Below are 14,488 nucleotides of genomic sequence, written 5' to 3'. Positions count from 1 at the left end.
GCACAGTAGCCGTTAACTGCTGTAGCTGCGCAGCTAAATAGGTTAGCGTCTGGTCATGTGTAGAGTTTGCATGATGAGCCTCGGTGGCCAGGGAGGCTATCGAGGCTTCCTGCCTCTGGAGAGCGTCCTCAACTCTTTATATGCAGAATTCTCTAAATACAGAACACCATAAAAGAGGAGTGTGCTTTAGACAAAGCACTATGGTGTGTAGTTGGCTGGACAAAGTGTCTTGTACTATAAATAAAGTGTGTGCCATTTGGTGGAGAACTTTGGTTTTGGTAAGTGTTTCTGTAGTTTTGGGTGCAGTGCTTCAGTTTGCAGTATATATGAGGTGTTTTGCACTTTGTGTGTTTTGTGAATTGTGTTTATTGGTTTGAGAAAATAAGCCCTGCTTTAAAAACAATATGGTCAGCATCAAAAGAACCACATTGTCACCACACTTCTGTGGACTGTGCATCTGTTCACTCTTCACCTCTGGTGTTATGAAGAGAGGAATCAGAGTCTTCCACGTGAACTGGTGGATGAATGATGGATCCTCCACATATCATGCCAATCTTCATCTGGTGTTTCTATATGGAGTTCTTCCTCCCATCTAACCTCGATATATTTAGTTGAGTGTTTGTCATGTTTTGCTAAATCCTTGATATAATGCTGAAATGATTCTTATGTTTCTTTCCTGATATGCTTTAGTTATAATTTGGATGATATTATTCAACTCCTTGGAAGAATCTGATGTGACTCCCCTCTTGTAACAGTCCCTTAGTTGAAGGTATCTATAGAAGTCATGTGTTCCCAATGTGTGTTTTCTTCTCAGATGATCAAAACCCTCCAGCTCCCCTTCCTTAACCAAAACACACCAAGCTGTTATTCCTTTCTCTACCCATTGTTTAAAACCTTGATCTTATTTTGCAGGTTTGAAGTTTCCATCATAAGCTACCCATTTTATTATATTTGCATCATTTTGAATCTTATCTATGTTCAATACTTTAAACACTGCACTGTTATTGACCCACTGCACTGTTATTGGACCCATTTTAGTTCTGAGTTCCTTATATAGTTTATAATCCCCACTCATATTTAGAATTGGAATCTGGTTTACTTCATTTTCCATATGCTTCCACTTTGCTCTAAACTCCGTTTCACAGCAACAGTAAATGGGTCTTAGCTGAGCAGCAGCAGTACTCCATCAATCTGAGCAAACCCATACCGCCTCTTTCTTTGGGTAGCTGGAGAGTTCTGGACCTAACTCTTGGCCTCTCTCCCCCCCCCCCCCCCCCCCCCCAAACAAATCTGGATATCAGTCTGTCCCAATTTCTAAATGGACCTTGGGGGCCCTCTACTGGTGAAGATTGGAATAGATAGAGAAATCTAGGTAGAACATTTAGTTTAACGATTTGAATTCTTGAGTTTAGGTCGAGTGGTAAGGTAGACCACCTTGTTATATCTTTTTGTATTTCTTGGTTTGAATTGTCGTAATTCGCTCTTTACAAATCAGAGATGTTTTTAGCACAATGTACATTTTACATTTATATTTAATTTAATATTCCATTCCTTATACACTTAATGGATATAATATCCTGCTTTATATTTGGTAAATTGGTATTTCAAAATGTATATTTTCTTCTTTTTTAATGCTGTTTTATTTCAGTTTTGAGATGTTTACATTTTAGAAGTGTTTATTTCTACTCTTTTCATTTCTCTCATGTGCAATGCCTTGTCTTTTATGCTGCTGCAACGCAATCATTTCCCAGATTGGGATCAATAAAGTGCATCTCATCTTATGCATTGGAAGCTATCTGTTAGCCGCGCATGCTAACAGGCCTCAGATAAACTGGTTGAGACTGTATTGTTATTATTATTATTATACATTTACATTTAACTTTTTTATCTTCATATTAATATTTTTATTTTATTTATCTTATTTAATTATTTTTTTTATAAATGTATTCTGCCACAAAACCAATTCTTCCCTCAGGATAAGTATTGTAATGATGTCTGTATGTATCCTCTCTCTGATAGAGATCAGCCGTTCTCTTGTATGGAATGTTCAACCCGGTATCACGGCAAGACGTGAACATGTGACGATCTACCACGCTGGGAGACGTGAATATGTCACGGTTTCGTCCCTTCAAACGTGACAGTTACACGGTATTGTTAACATGGCCCAACCAGTGGAGAAATACCCGGAAGTGCCAAGCAAATGCTCTACCAAGACTATTGGTCGGTTTTTATTGTCAAAATTAGATGTTTTTAATTAATTTTTTAATCGTCACACTCGATTTCGCCGATTTTCTTGTTGCCCGAGCTGGTCGACACCTCTTTTAGCAGAAACAAAGGCTACATTAATGTATTAAATCCATGTTAATCCATGTGTGTGGAGCATAGACTGTGGGTGTTTCTCAATCGCGAGTAAAGCTGCTCCAGAGCCACTATTTCAAGCATACTACGTCATCGAGTGCCGCCGAAGTACTGTTCCAATCTCCAGCATACTTGGAATTCTACCGAGCCCGGCGTACTCCGTTTGGAGAAATATCGAGGCTGCACATGAGTAGACTCCGCGGTCTTAAAATCCCCACAATGCTTTGCGCACGGACCAATTTCCCCAAATCTGTGACGGAAAATGTAAGGCGGGGCCTCTCATATGACGCACACATGCACACTTGCTAGCTTGTTCCACTCTTTGTTTTCCGAATGCCAGGAAGTATTCTTGCCTCGCTTCTGAAGCAAGATGCTCGGCAGACATGTGCTACCAAGCAAGCGTACTCGCGATTGAAAAACACCCTGTATATGGTGTGGAGGTGTGGATGTGGAAATAACGGACGTGACGTTGTGCGATTGCGTTGCCAGGCAACTTCAACTTCAACCCTAATTATATTTTAAAACATTTTAGAAGGCCTCACGAAATACTTTAATGTACATTAAATGTAAATGTGAAGGGATGTGTGTAATGTGGTGATTGACATTATTCACCCACGGATCTATGGGTTGGGGGTATTGTTCCGCACGGACATTTTAGTTAACCGGACTCCTGTTGATGTGAAGTAAAACATGTGAAATAATATAGCAATATCCTGTACAATTATGTGAAAACATGAATAAAACTACACATCTTCAGATGTTATACATACACAAGTGTCCTACACTAATAATACAAAGTTATTATGGCTGTGTGTACCTTGTGTGCACCGCCTAGTGGTTAAAGCACGTTATTGAATTAGTTGTGTATATGATATGTCAATGAACCTTAGTTGAAGAGTTTGTAAATTGCGTTGCCTGGCAACGCAATCGCACAACGTCACGTCCGTTAATTCCACATCCACACCTCCACACACATTGATTAACATCGATTTAATACATTAATGTAGCCTTTCTTTCTGCTAAAAGAGGTGTCGACCAGCTAGGGCAACAAGAAAATCGGCGAAATCGAGTGTGACGATTAAAATATAAATTTAAAACATCTAATTTTGACAATAAAAACCGACCAATAGGCGCGGTAGACCATTTGCTTGGCACTTCCGGGTATTTCTCCACTGGTTGGGCCATGTTAACAATACCGTGTAACTGGGTGTTTCTCAATGTCGAGTAAAGCTGCTTCAGAGCCACTATTTCAAGCATACTACGTCATCGAGTGCCGCCGAAGTACTGTTCCAATCTCCAGCATACTTGGAAATCTACCGAGCCCGGAGTACTCCGTTTGGAGAAATATCGAGGCTGCACATGAGTAGACTCCACGGTCTTAAAATCCCCACAATGCTTTGCGCACAGACCAATTTCCCCAAATCTGTGACGGAAGATGTAAGAGGCGGGGCCTCTCATATGACGGACACCTGCACACTTGCTAGCGTGTTCCACTCTTCGTTTTCCGAATGCCAGGAAGTATTCTTGCCTCGCTTCTGAAGCAAAATGCTCGGCAGACATGTGCTACCAAGCAAGCGTACTCGCGATTGAGAAACACCCTCTGTCACGTTTGAAGGGACGAAACCGTGACATATTCACGTCTCCCAGCATGGTAGATCGTCACATGTTCACGTCTTGCCGTGATACCGGGTTGGGAATGTTCCAGCTTGTATTGCCCCCATGTGTTGCTGTAGCTCCGCCCCTTGATGGCACTGTTTGTTTCTTCTGTAACGTTCGACAAAAGGGAGTCGGAAACAGGCTTCCAGTGATTGGGTTTAATAACTCCTTTGTTCGCTTACGGTTATAGTATACAGCTCAGGTTACAGGTTACAGGTTTATCATTACTCTCTACTCCACTCCCTAACTCACACACACAGCAGGGTCAACGTCACGACTCCCCAGCCCTCCCCCCTCTGCTCCCCCAACCACAGGCCCGCACACCGACCAGCATTACTGTGCAGCTCTGTGATTGGCAGAGAGACGGGGGACGCCTGAGTGACACACCCAGCACCCTATGCAGGGTCGCTACACTTCCCCATGATCTCTATAAAGTTTATTAAAAACTACAACCCCCATGATGCATTAGCGGTTATCCTTGCTAACAGAGACACACTTGTTGAGACTGTAAGGAGTCAGAGAGACTTTTAAAACTCATGCAGAGTTAGGCTGTGGACAAACTGTCCAAAAATCAGCTCCTCTCGTCTTTTCGTCTTGGTTAGGAAAAGACGAGAGGAGCTGATTTTTGGACGATTCGACCGGAAACCAGGGTTTCTTGTGTACCCCCAGCTAACATGCTAACGGAGAGCCTGAAACACAACTTCCGGTGCTGGCCTTCACAATAAAACCCACGGTTTTCTCTCTTCACCTTTCTCTTCTTACAAATATTATATTACAGGAAGAGGGGGGAATACTTATAATATAGATAAAGGTGTTTCAGGAGAAATAAACCGGGTTCTCTCCGCAGCTCCATGTCTGTGTATCTTAAAGGTTTAGGTATTGTCTAAGGGGAAATCATAGCCGCTTTTATTTTGAAGTCCCTGCACCGGAAGTGATGGTCCCGCTCTTTCCAACTTGGAACCAGATCGCGTCTCGTCGGTTCTCTCTCTTCATCCATGGTTCTCTCTCTACATCCATGGTTCTCTCTCTACATCCATGGTTCTCTCGCTACATCCATGGTTCTCTCTCGGTGTTCCTGAGACAGTCTGTGTGAGCAGCTGATCCATCGTCTGTGTCTCTGGATGAACCTCTGACTTTGTGCTCTTTCTTCTGAAGCCTTTAGCTCGGACTCTAGAAGCTAGCTTAGCATGCTAGCTGGTAACACGCTAGCAACACAGAGTGAGAGAAACAGGAAGTGGTGATTTAGTAAACATGAGTGTTGTGCTGCTCTCGTTGGTGAAGCAGCGACTCACTGCGGCTGCTGAAGACATCTTTGTTCTGTTTGAAAGAACGATAGCAGAGTACGAGGAGGAACTGTCTCGTTCAAAACAGGAGAACGAGAGACACCGGAAACTACTGGACGCTGTTTTACAGCCTCAGCTTCAGATCCACAGAGCAGGTCTGTCCCCTTTTTAAAGCTGTAATCTGTAACCACTATTTCCGTAAAAAAGCCTCGAACCTCGTGCGTCAATACATTTTATTACAGAGGGCGTTGTTACCGTTTAACTGGTGACGCGGGGGAACTCGTGACGTTCTATAAAATACATATACACATTTCGATCGCTTCTTCTGTCGTTTACATTAATCTTTTGGTATATTTGGCTGGATAGGAACACTTTGATGCACATTCAGTACCAGTGAGGTTGTGGTTGCGATGCCGATATCCGGACGCGTACAGCGAGGACTACAAAATGACAATGAGGTGACTGGGGATGTCTGTTCAAACCATTGCACGCTTGAATAAATCATTTAAACCAGTTATTTTTGCCAGACTTATTGCTGAATATCGTTCTTAATGTGATACCAAGTCCATCTGAGACCCGTGTACACCTTCAGACAGCCTCCAAGTGAAGCACACGTTGTTTACTCACAGTTTGAAAGCAGCGTGGAGAAGTCTTCAGCTGAGCTGTGATCCGCCCAGTTTAACTTGTGATACGACTTCTGTTCTGTGGCTATCAACCAGCAATCATGTTTAATATTAAAGACTACACACATGTATCCCTTATCAAAACGGTATTCTGCACTTTGCAGCACTTATCCAGATAAGATGTGACTGTTTACTCGTTTTGCAAAGACAGCAGCAGAAATGTCATTCTGCATGTGTAGGGATATTTAGACTGTAAAATGCTGCTTGGTCATTCATTTTGGTCTCCGCAAACAATATTATGAATCCTCTATTCAAACATATAATTCAGTGTCCATCGACATGAAAATAACTAAAAAGTTCATGCTGGACTCAAACCCGAGTCCCAACAGCAAAAATCACTCTAGACCTGCGCGTTGTGAGTGAGCCACGAATCATTACGACATATTTGTTCATCACAGCTGAATTTTTACACATTAACATTGTTAAAAGATTCAGAAAAATGCAAGCCAACCATCATTTATAATGCGAGCGAATGTATGTACACTTAAGCCATATAATAGCTGTATCGATGCATAACGAAAGTTAACCAAGTAAACAGTCACATCTCATCTGGATAAGTGCTGCAAAGTGCAGAATACCGTTTTGATAAGGGATACATGTGTGTAGTCTTTAATATTAAACATGATTGCTGGTTGATAGCCACAGAACAGAAGTCGTATCACAAGTTAAACTGGGCGGATCACAGCTCAGCTGAAGACTTCTCCACGCTGCTTTCAAACTGTGAGTAAACAACGTGTGCTTCACTTGGAGGCTGTCTGAAGGTGTACACGGGTCTCAGATGGACTTGGTATCACATTAAGAACGATATTCAGCAATAAGTCTGGCAAAAATAACTGGTTTAAATGATTTATTGGAGCTCGCAATGGTTTGAACACACATCCCCAGTCAGCTCATGTGTCTTTTTATAGTCCTCGCTGTACGCGTCCGGATATCGGCATCGCAACCACAACCTCACTGGTACTGAATGTTCATCAAAGTGTTCCTATCCAGCCAAATATACCAAAAGATTAATGTAAACGACAGAAGAAGCGATCGAAATGTGTATATGTATTTTATAGAACGTCACGAGTTCCCCCGCGTCACCAGTTAAATGGTAACAGCGTTGCCCGTACATTTATGATTGGTTGAGACTAGTTTGGGAGGACCGTGGTTTAGACTTTGGTGCACAGACTGACCCCTCGATTCCACCGGGGTTGCGGTCGAATAGTCCAAAAATCAGCTCCTAAGTTCTATCCCTATCGTCTATTCCTTGACCTCTGAGTGAAAGGTCACAGGGTTAAGGGATAGTGGATAGGAGAATTCAAAAGGACTTAGGAGAAGAGACTGCGGTACTTTAGAGAATCGACTGCACGTTCACTATCCGACGTGTTTATGATGCGCCAGCGGACATCATGAATGTGCGCCTACTGCTGTGGGGAAACTATGGAAACTACAGTTTTCTATACAGCGGACTACAACATGGATGTTTAATAAGAACGAGGGACTACTGTAAACTCATCTAGAGACTCTGCACCGTGCTCTGATGCTGTTATGCTTTATGAACGGGGACAACAGAGAAACATATTCTTCATGACCAAAGTTGGAATTGAAATAAAAAAGGAAAGTGAAACTTATGCTCGTCACCCTCTCCCTCCGGACCACATTAATACAAATGATCCCAATACGTATGACTGTATGAAAAGATCTTCAAATCAATACAAATGTATTTATTATAAACGTTAGTCCTTAACATCTATCACTGTGTATATCACCATTCAAACATCTTTTAAAAGTTGAACAAACCCCAAAAGTCAGCACACTCAGCACCACACACACACACACACACACACACACACACACACACACACACACACACACACACACACACACACACACACTTTGTATTGTATGAGAGAGGTTCCAGGTTGTTGTGTTTAATATTCATGAGAATATTTGTCATTGTTCAAATGATAATAAACAAACATATAAAGCATATTTGTCCACTCATATGTTGATAAGAGTATTAAAAACTTGAAAAATATCCCTCTAAGGTACATTTAGAGCAGATAGAAAATGTGCGATTAATTTGCGGTTAACTATGGACATCATGCGCCGAAACTCGGTTCTCATCTGGAACCCTAGTCTTATGTAATATTCAATGCTTTGTTTTGTCTTTTCATTAGCTGTAAGCTGCAATCATCAAGATTAAAACGCTGGAAATAATCACTTTGTGTGTGATGAATCTATGTAATGTATAAGTTTAAACTTTATAAATTGAATTACTGATATAAACTCACTTTTCCATGATATTCAATTTATTGAGATGCACCTGTATGAGTCCAAGTACAGGTTTAGCAAGGCGGTGAGAGATGCTAAACGACTACTCTGAGAAACTCCAACACCAGTTCTCAGCTAACGACTCTGCAGACAGGTCACAAACTGTAAGGCTAAGGCCTCACACTCCGTGAACGGCCGACGCCTTGCTAAGCGGCAGTGAAACTACGTTTTAGACCAGCTACCGTACTAACTCACCTGTTGTCCTGAAACTCTCCAGGGCATCTGGAAAAAAGGTGTAATTGACAGACAATCGAGCCAACAGAAACACACAGTGGGCGGAACTTCGTGGTTAGATTTTAAATTCTAATACTCTAGAGTTTCTCTGAATATGTGTTTCCTGTTTCCTGCAGACGTCCAGCAGCTGGTGGTGGTTAAAGAAGAGGTTCCCCCTGAGCAGCAGGAGTGGAGCTCCAGTCTGGACCAGGAGGACCCAGAGCCCCCCCCCCACACATTAAAGAGGAACAGGAGGAACTCTGGATCAGTCAGGAGGGAGAGCAGCTTCAAGGGCTGGAGGAGGCTGATATCACCAAGTCCACATTCACTCCTGTCCCTGTGAAGAGTGAAGATGATGAAGAGAAACCTCAGTCCTCTCAGCTTCATCAAAGACAAACTGAACACCTGGAAACAGAAGCTGATGGAGAGGACTGTGGAGGACCAGAACCAGCCAGGAACTCAGATCCAGAGAGACATTTACAACCAGAGACTGAGGACAACCCTGGAGACTCTTCTGAAGACACTGAAGACAGTGCTGATTGGAAGGAGACCAGAGAACCAGGTTCAAAGTCTCAGAGAAATAAACAAGACCCTGTCAGTGATTCAAGACGTAGTGCAGGAGAGAGACCATTCAGCTGCTCAGTCTGTAAGAAATCCTTTCCAAAGAGAGGACATTTCCAACGACACATGAGAATACACACAGGAGAGAAACCATTCAGCTGCATAATTTGTGAGAAATCTTTTGCAGATCGTTGCAATTTAATTGCACACATGAGAATCCACACAGGAGAGAAACCATTCAGCTGCAGTGTTTGTGACAAAATATTCACCTGGAGTCATCAGGTCAAAAGCCATAAGTGTGTTGGTCGTCAGTCCTCACAGCTTCATCAAACTCAAACTGAGGAGAACAGAGAGCCAGAGCCTCCAGCCAGCAGCTCAGCTGAACACATGGAAACAGAAGCTGATGGAGAGGACTGTGGAGGACCAGAACCAGCTAGGAACTCAGATCCAGAGAGACATTTACAACCAGAGACTGTGGACAACCCTGGAGACTCTTCTGAACCTGACACTGAAGACAGTGCTGATTGGAAGAAGACCAGAGAACCAGGTTCAAAGTCTCAGAGCAATAAACAAGACCATGTCAGTGATTCAAGACGTAGTGCAGGAGAGAAACCATTCAGCTGCTCAGTCTGTAAGAAATCCTTTCCAAAGAGAGCACATTTCCAACGACACATGAGAATCCACACAGGAGAGAAACCATTCAGCTGCTCAGTCTGTAAGAAATCTTTTACAGATAGAAGAAGTTTACAGAGACACATGAGAATCCACACTGGAGAGAAACTGTTCAGCTGCTCAGTCTGTGAGAAATATTTTACAGATACGGGAGATTTAAAGAGACACATGAGAATCCACACAGGAGAGAAACCATTCAGCTGCAGTGTTTGTGACAAAAGATTCACCCGGAGTTGTTCGGTCAAAACCCATAAGTGTGTTGGTCGTCAGTCCTCACAGCTTCATCAAACTCAAACTGAGGAGAACAGAGAGGCAGAGCCTCCAGCCAGCAGCTCAGCTGAACACATGGAAACAGAAGCTGATGGAGAGGACTGTGGAGGACCAGAACCAGCCAGGAACTCAGATCCAGAGAGACATTTACAACCAGAGACTGAGGACAACCCTGGAGACTCTTCTGAAGACACTGAAGACAGTGCTGATTGGAAGGAGACCAGAGAACCAGTTTCAAACTCTCAGAGAAATAAACAAGACCCTGTCAGTGATTCAAGACGTAGTGCAGGAGAGAGACCATTCAGCTGCTCAGTCTGTAAGAAATCCTTTCCAAAGAGAGGACATTTCCAACGACACATGAGAATACACACAGGAGAGAAACCATTCAGCTGCATAATTTGTGAGAAATCTTTTGCAGATCGTTGCAATTTAATTGCACACATGAGAATCCACACAGGAGAGAAACCATTCAGCTGCAGTGTTTGTGACAAAAATATTCACCTGGAGTCATCAGGTCAAAAGCCATAAGTGTGTTGGTCGTCAGTCCTCACAGCTTCATCAAACTCAAACTGAGGAGAACAGAGAGGCAGAGCCTCCAGCCAGCAGCTCAGCTGAACACATGGAAACAGAAGCTGATGGAGAGGACTGTGGAGGACCAGAACCAGCTAGGAACTCAGATCCAGAGAGACATTTACAACCAGAGACTGTGGACAACCCTGGAGACTCTTCTGAACCTGACACTGAAGACAGTGCTGATTGGAAGAAGACCAGAGAACCAGGTTCAAAGTCTCAGAGCAATAAACAAGACCATGTCAGTGATTCAAGACGTAGTGCAGGAGAGAAACCATTCAGCTGCTCAGTCTGTAAGAAATCCTTTCCAAAGAGAGCACATTTCCAACGACACATGAGAATACACACAGGAGAGAAACCATTCAGCTGCATAATTTGTGAGAAAACTTTTGCAGATAGAAGAAGTTTACAGAGACACATGAGAATCCACACTGGAGAGAAACCATTCAGCTGCTCAGTCTGTAAGAAATCTTTTACAGATAGAAGAAGTTTACAGAGACACATGAGAATCCACACTGGAGAGAAACTGTTCAGCTGCTCAGTCTGTGAGAAATATTTTACAGATACGGCAGATTTAAAGAGACACATGAGAATCCACACAGGAGAGAAACCATTCAGCTGCAGTGTTTGTGACAAAAGATTCACCCGGAGTTGTTCCGTCAAAAGCCATAAGTGTGTTGGTCGTCAGTCCTCACAGCTTCATCAAATTCAAACTGAGGAGAACAGAGAGGCAGAGCCTCCAGCCAGCAGCTCAGCTGAACACATGGAAACAGAAGCTGATGGAGAGGACTGTGGAGGACCAGAACCAGCCAGGAACTCAGATCCAGAGAGACATTTACAACCAGAGACTGAGGACAACCCTGGAGACTCTTCTGAACCTGACATTTTCCAAGTCAAATCTGCATGTGCAACAAAAAAAGAGGACATTTAATTAGTCCTACGACAATTCAGATGAGAAAAATCTGTCTGACTGTATAAAGTCTGTGTGACAATATTCATACATGACTTCATATAAACTCCATCTTTATCAACAGAAGTTTTGAATATGTTCAATGTTTTTGTCATACTACTTTTCTGATTTATACTATAACCACTGACTGATTCATCTGCAGAGTAGTTTCTCTAATAATCTGTTTGGTTAATGAAATGTTGTGACTTGAAACTTCCATTGGGATGTGTTTGATAGTTCCGGTTGAGTTATCAGTCTGTTCTGGTCTAAAAGAAGAACCAATGACTTATTGATATAGAGAATATTTACGATGTTTCCAGTTTGATTCTGTTCTGTTTATATCATCAAACCAAACTAAAAATAAAAAGCCTTTGAAACAGACTCACATTCCTGCATATTGTTTGTGTTTACAGATTACAATCAGCTCATTTAGAGTTCAATCAATGTTTATTTATATAGCCCAATATCACAAAGGTTACATTTGTCTCAGTGGACTTCACAGTTTGTACAGAATATCAGTATGACAATACGACCCCCTCTGTCCTTAGACCCTCTGTCCTTAGACCCTCTGTCCTTAGACCCTCACATCGTACAAGGAAACACTTCCAGAGAAACCCCACAGTTTAAAGGAACATGGGAGAAACCTCAGGGAGAGCAACAGAGGAGGGATCCCTCTCCCAGGACGGACAGACGTGCAATAGATGCCGTGTGTAAATCGAAAAGATAATACATTTACAACATAGGTAGTCCACATGTTTGGAAATGCATGTGTCTATAATAAGAAGATGAATCCACGAGGATGTCAACAATCCTGTGGGAGCCATCAGGGAAGTAGTATGATGAGAGTCAGGCAGGACCACAGTGACAGGTTCAGCCACGACCCGAAGTCCAGGACTCAGATCAGGACTCAGATCAGGACTCAGGATCCCAGCGTAGATAGACACCAAAAAGAAATGTGGCGAAGCTGGGTTATTGGGAACATGAGAGTACACAGGTACAGACAGAGAGAAGGAAGAAGTAAGGTGTCCCCCGACAGTCTAAGCCTATAGCAGCTAAACTAGGGGCTGAATCTAATCAGCCCTAACTATAAGCTTTATCAAAAAGGAAGGTCTTAAGCGCACTCTTAAAAACAGATAGGCTGTCTGCCGCCCGAACACAAACTGGAAGCTGATTCCACAAAAGTGGAGCTTGATAAGAAAAGGCTCTGGCTCCCATTGTACTTTTAGAGACTCTAGGAACAACCAACAACCCTGCATTCTAGGAACGCAATGCCCTAGTAGGACAGTAGGGTACAATGAGTTCTTTAAGGTAAGATGGCGCCTGCCCATTAAGGGCTTTGTAGGCGAGAAGAAGAATTGTAAATGCTATCCTGTGTTCTCTAGGGAGCCAGTGTAAGGCAGCCAGAACAGGAGTAATGTGGTCCCTTTTCCTAACTCTGGTTAGTACACGAGCTGCAGCATTTTGAATCAGCTGAAGAGACTTCACTGACTTCTTGGTACACCCTGATAATAAAGAGTTACAATAATCCAGCCTTGAAGTAACAAATGCATGGACTAGTTTCTCTGCATCGTTTTGAGGCAAGATATGCCATATTTTTGCAATGTTGCGTACAGAGAGGAGGTCAAAAACCTGACATCTTGGTGCCAGGATAACAACCTCCATCTCAACGTCAGCAAAACAAAGGAGCTGATTGTGGATTACAGGAAGCAGCAGGGAGAGGGACACGCCCCCATCACCATCAATGGGACTACGGTGGAGAGAGTCAAAAGCTTCAGGTTCCTTGGGGTCCACATCACTGAGGACCTGACATGACTCTTCACACCACCACCATCACCAAGAAAGCTCGACAGCGGCTCTTCTTCCTCCGCAGGTTGAGAAGGTTCAAAATGGATTCCAGGATACTCTGCAACTTCTACAGGTGCACCATAGAGAGCATCCTGACCTTCTACAGGTGCACCATAGAGAGTATCCTGACCTTCTACAGGTGCACCATAGAGAGGATCCTGACCTTCTACAGGTGCACCATAGAGAGCATCCTGACCTTCTACAGGTGCTCCATAGAGAGGATCCTGACCTTCTACAGGTGCACCATAGAGAGCATCCTGACCTTCTACAGGTGCACCATAGAGAGCATCCTGACCTTCGACAGGTGCACCATAGAGAGGATCCTGACCTTCTACAGGTGCACCATAGAGAGCATCCTGACCTTCTACAGGTGCACCATAGAGAGTATCCTGACCTTCTACAGGTGCACCATAGAGAGTATCCTGACCTTCTACAGGTGCACCATAGAGAGCATCCTGACCTTCTACAGGTGCACCATAGAGAGGATCCTGACCTTCTACAGGTGCACCATAGAGAGCATCCTGACCTTCTACAGGTGCACCATAGAGAGCATCCTGACCTTCTACAGGTGCACCATAGAGAGGATCCTGACCTTCTACAGGTGCACCATAGAGAGCATCCTGACCTTCTACAGGTGCACCATAGAGAGCATCCTGACCTTCTACAGGTGCACCATAGAGAGGATCCTGACCTTCTACAGGTGCACCATAGAGAGGATCCTGACCTCCTACAGGTGCACCATAGAGAGTATCCTGACCTTCTACAGGTGCTCCATAGAGAGCATCCTGACCTTCTACAGGTGCACCATAGAGAGGATCCTGACCTCCTACAGGTGCACCATAGAGAGTATCCTGACCTTCTACAGGTGCTCCATAGAGAGTATCCTGACCTTCTACACAGCAAATTTGAAATCAAAAATTCAACACCCATGTAGTTAATTTTAACACTATAAAAGAGTTTATATTGAAACCACCAGCAAAGTGTTAAATTAACACTTTCCAAAGTGTTGACAATATAACACTATCACAGTGTTACTATACCAACACTAAGAGTGTAAGATGTGAACACCAACACTGAACACCAACACCGATAACAACACTAACAGTGTTGGC

General features: G+C 43.3%; 1 protein-coding gene across 1 annotated transcript; it reads left to right on the top strand.

Annotated features, from left to right (window-relative positions):
- The first annotated feature begins 5,017 nt into the window (after positions 1-5,017).
- On the top strand, positions 5,018-11,964 carry LOC117490109 (oocyte zinc finger protein XlCOF22-like). Its single transcript, XM_034139694.1, is given in 4 exon segments — positions 5,018-5,452; positions 8,647-8,732; positions 8,735-10,412; positions 11,945-11,964. Coding segments are annotated over 4 exon segments (1,971 nt in total). The 5' UTR covers positions 5,018-5,265.
- Positions 11,965-14,488: the final 2,524 nt, after the last annotated feature.

This window comes from Trematomus bernacchii, unplaced genomic scaffold (assembly GCF_902827165.1).
Source record: "Trematomus bernacchii unplaced genomic scaffold, fTreBer1.1, whole genome shotgun sequence".
NCBI lineage: Eukaryota > Metazoa > Chordata > Actinopteri > Perciformes > Nototheniidae > Trematomus > Trematomus bernacchii.
The sequence above is the reverse complement of the archived record's forward strand: the minus strand, read 5'-3'. Positions and strand labels throughout refer to the sequence as shown.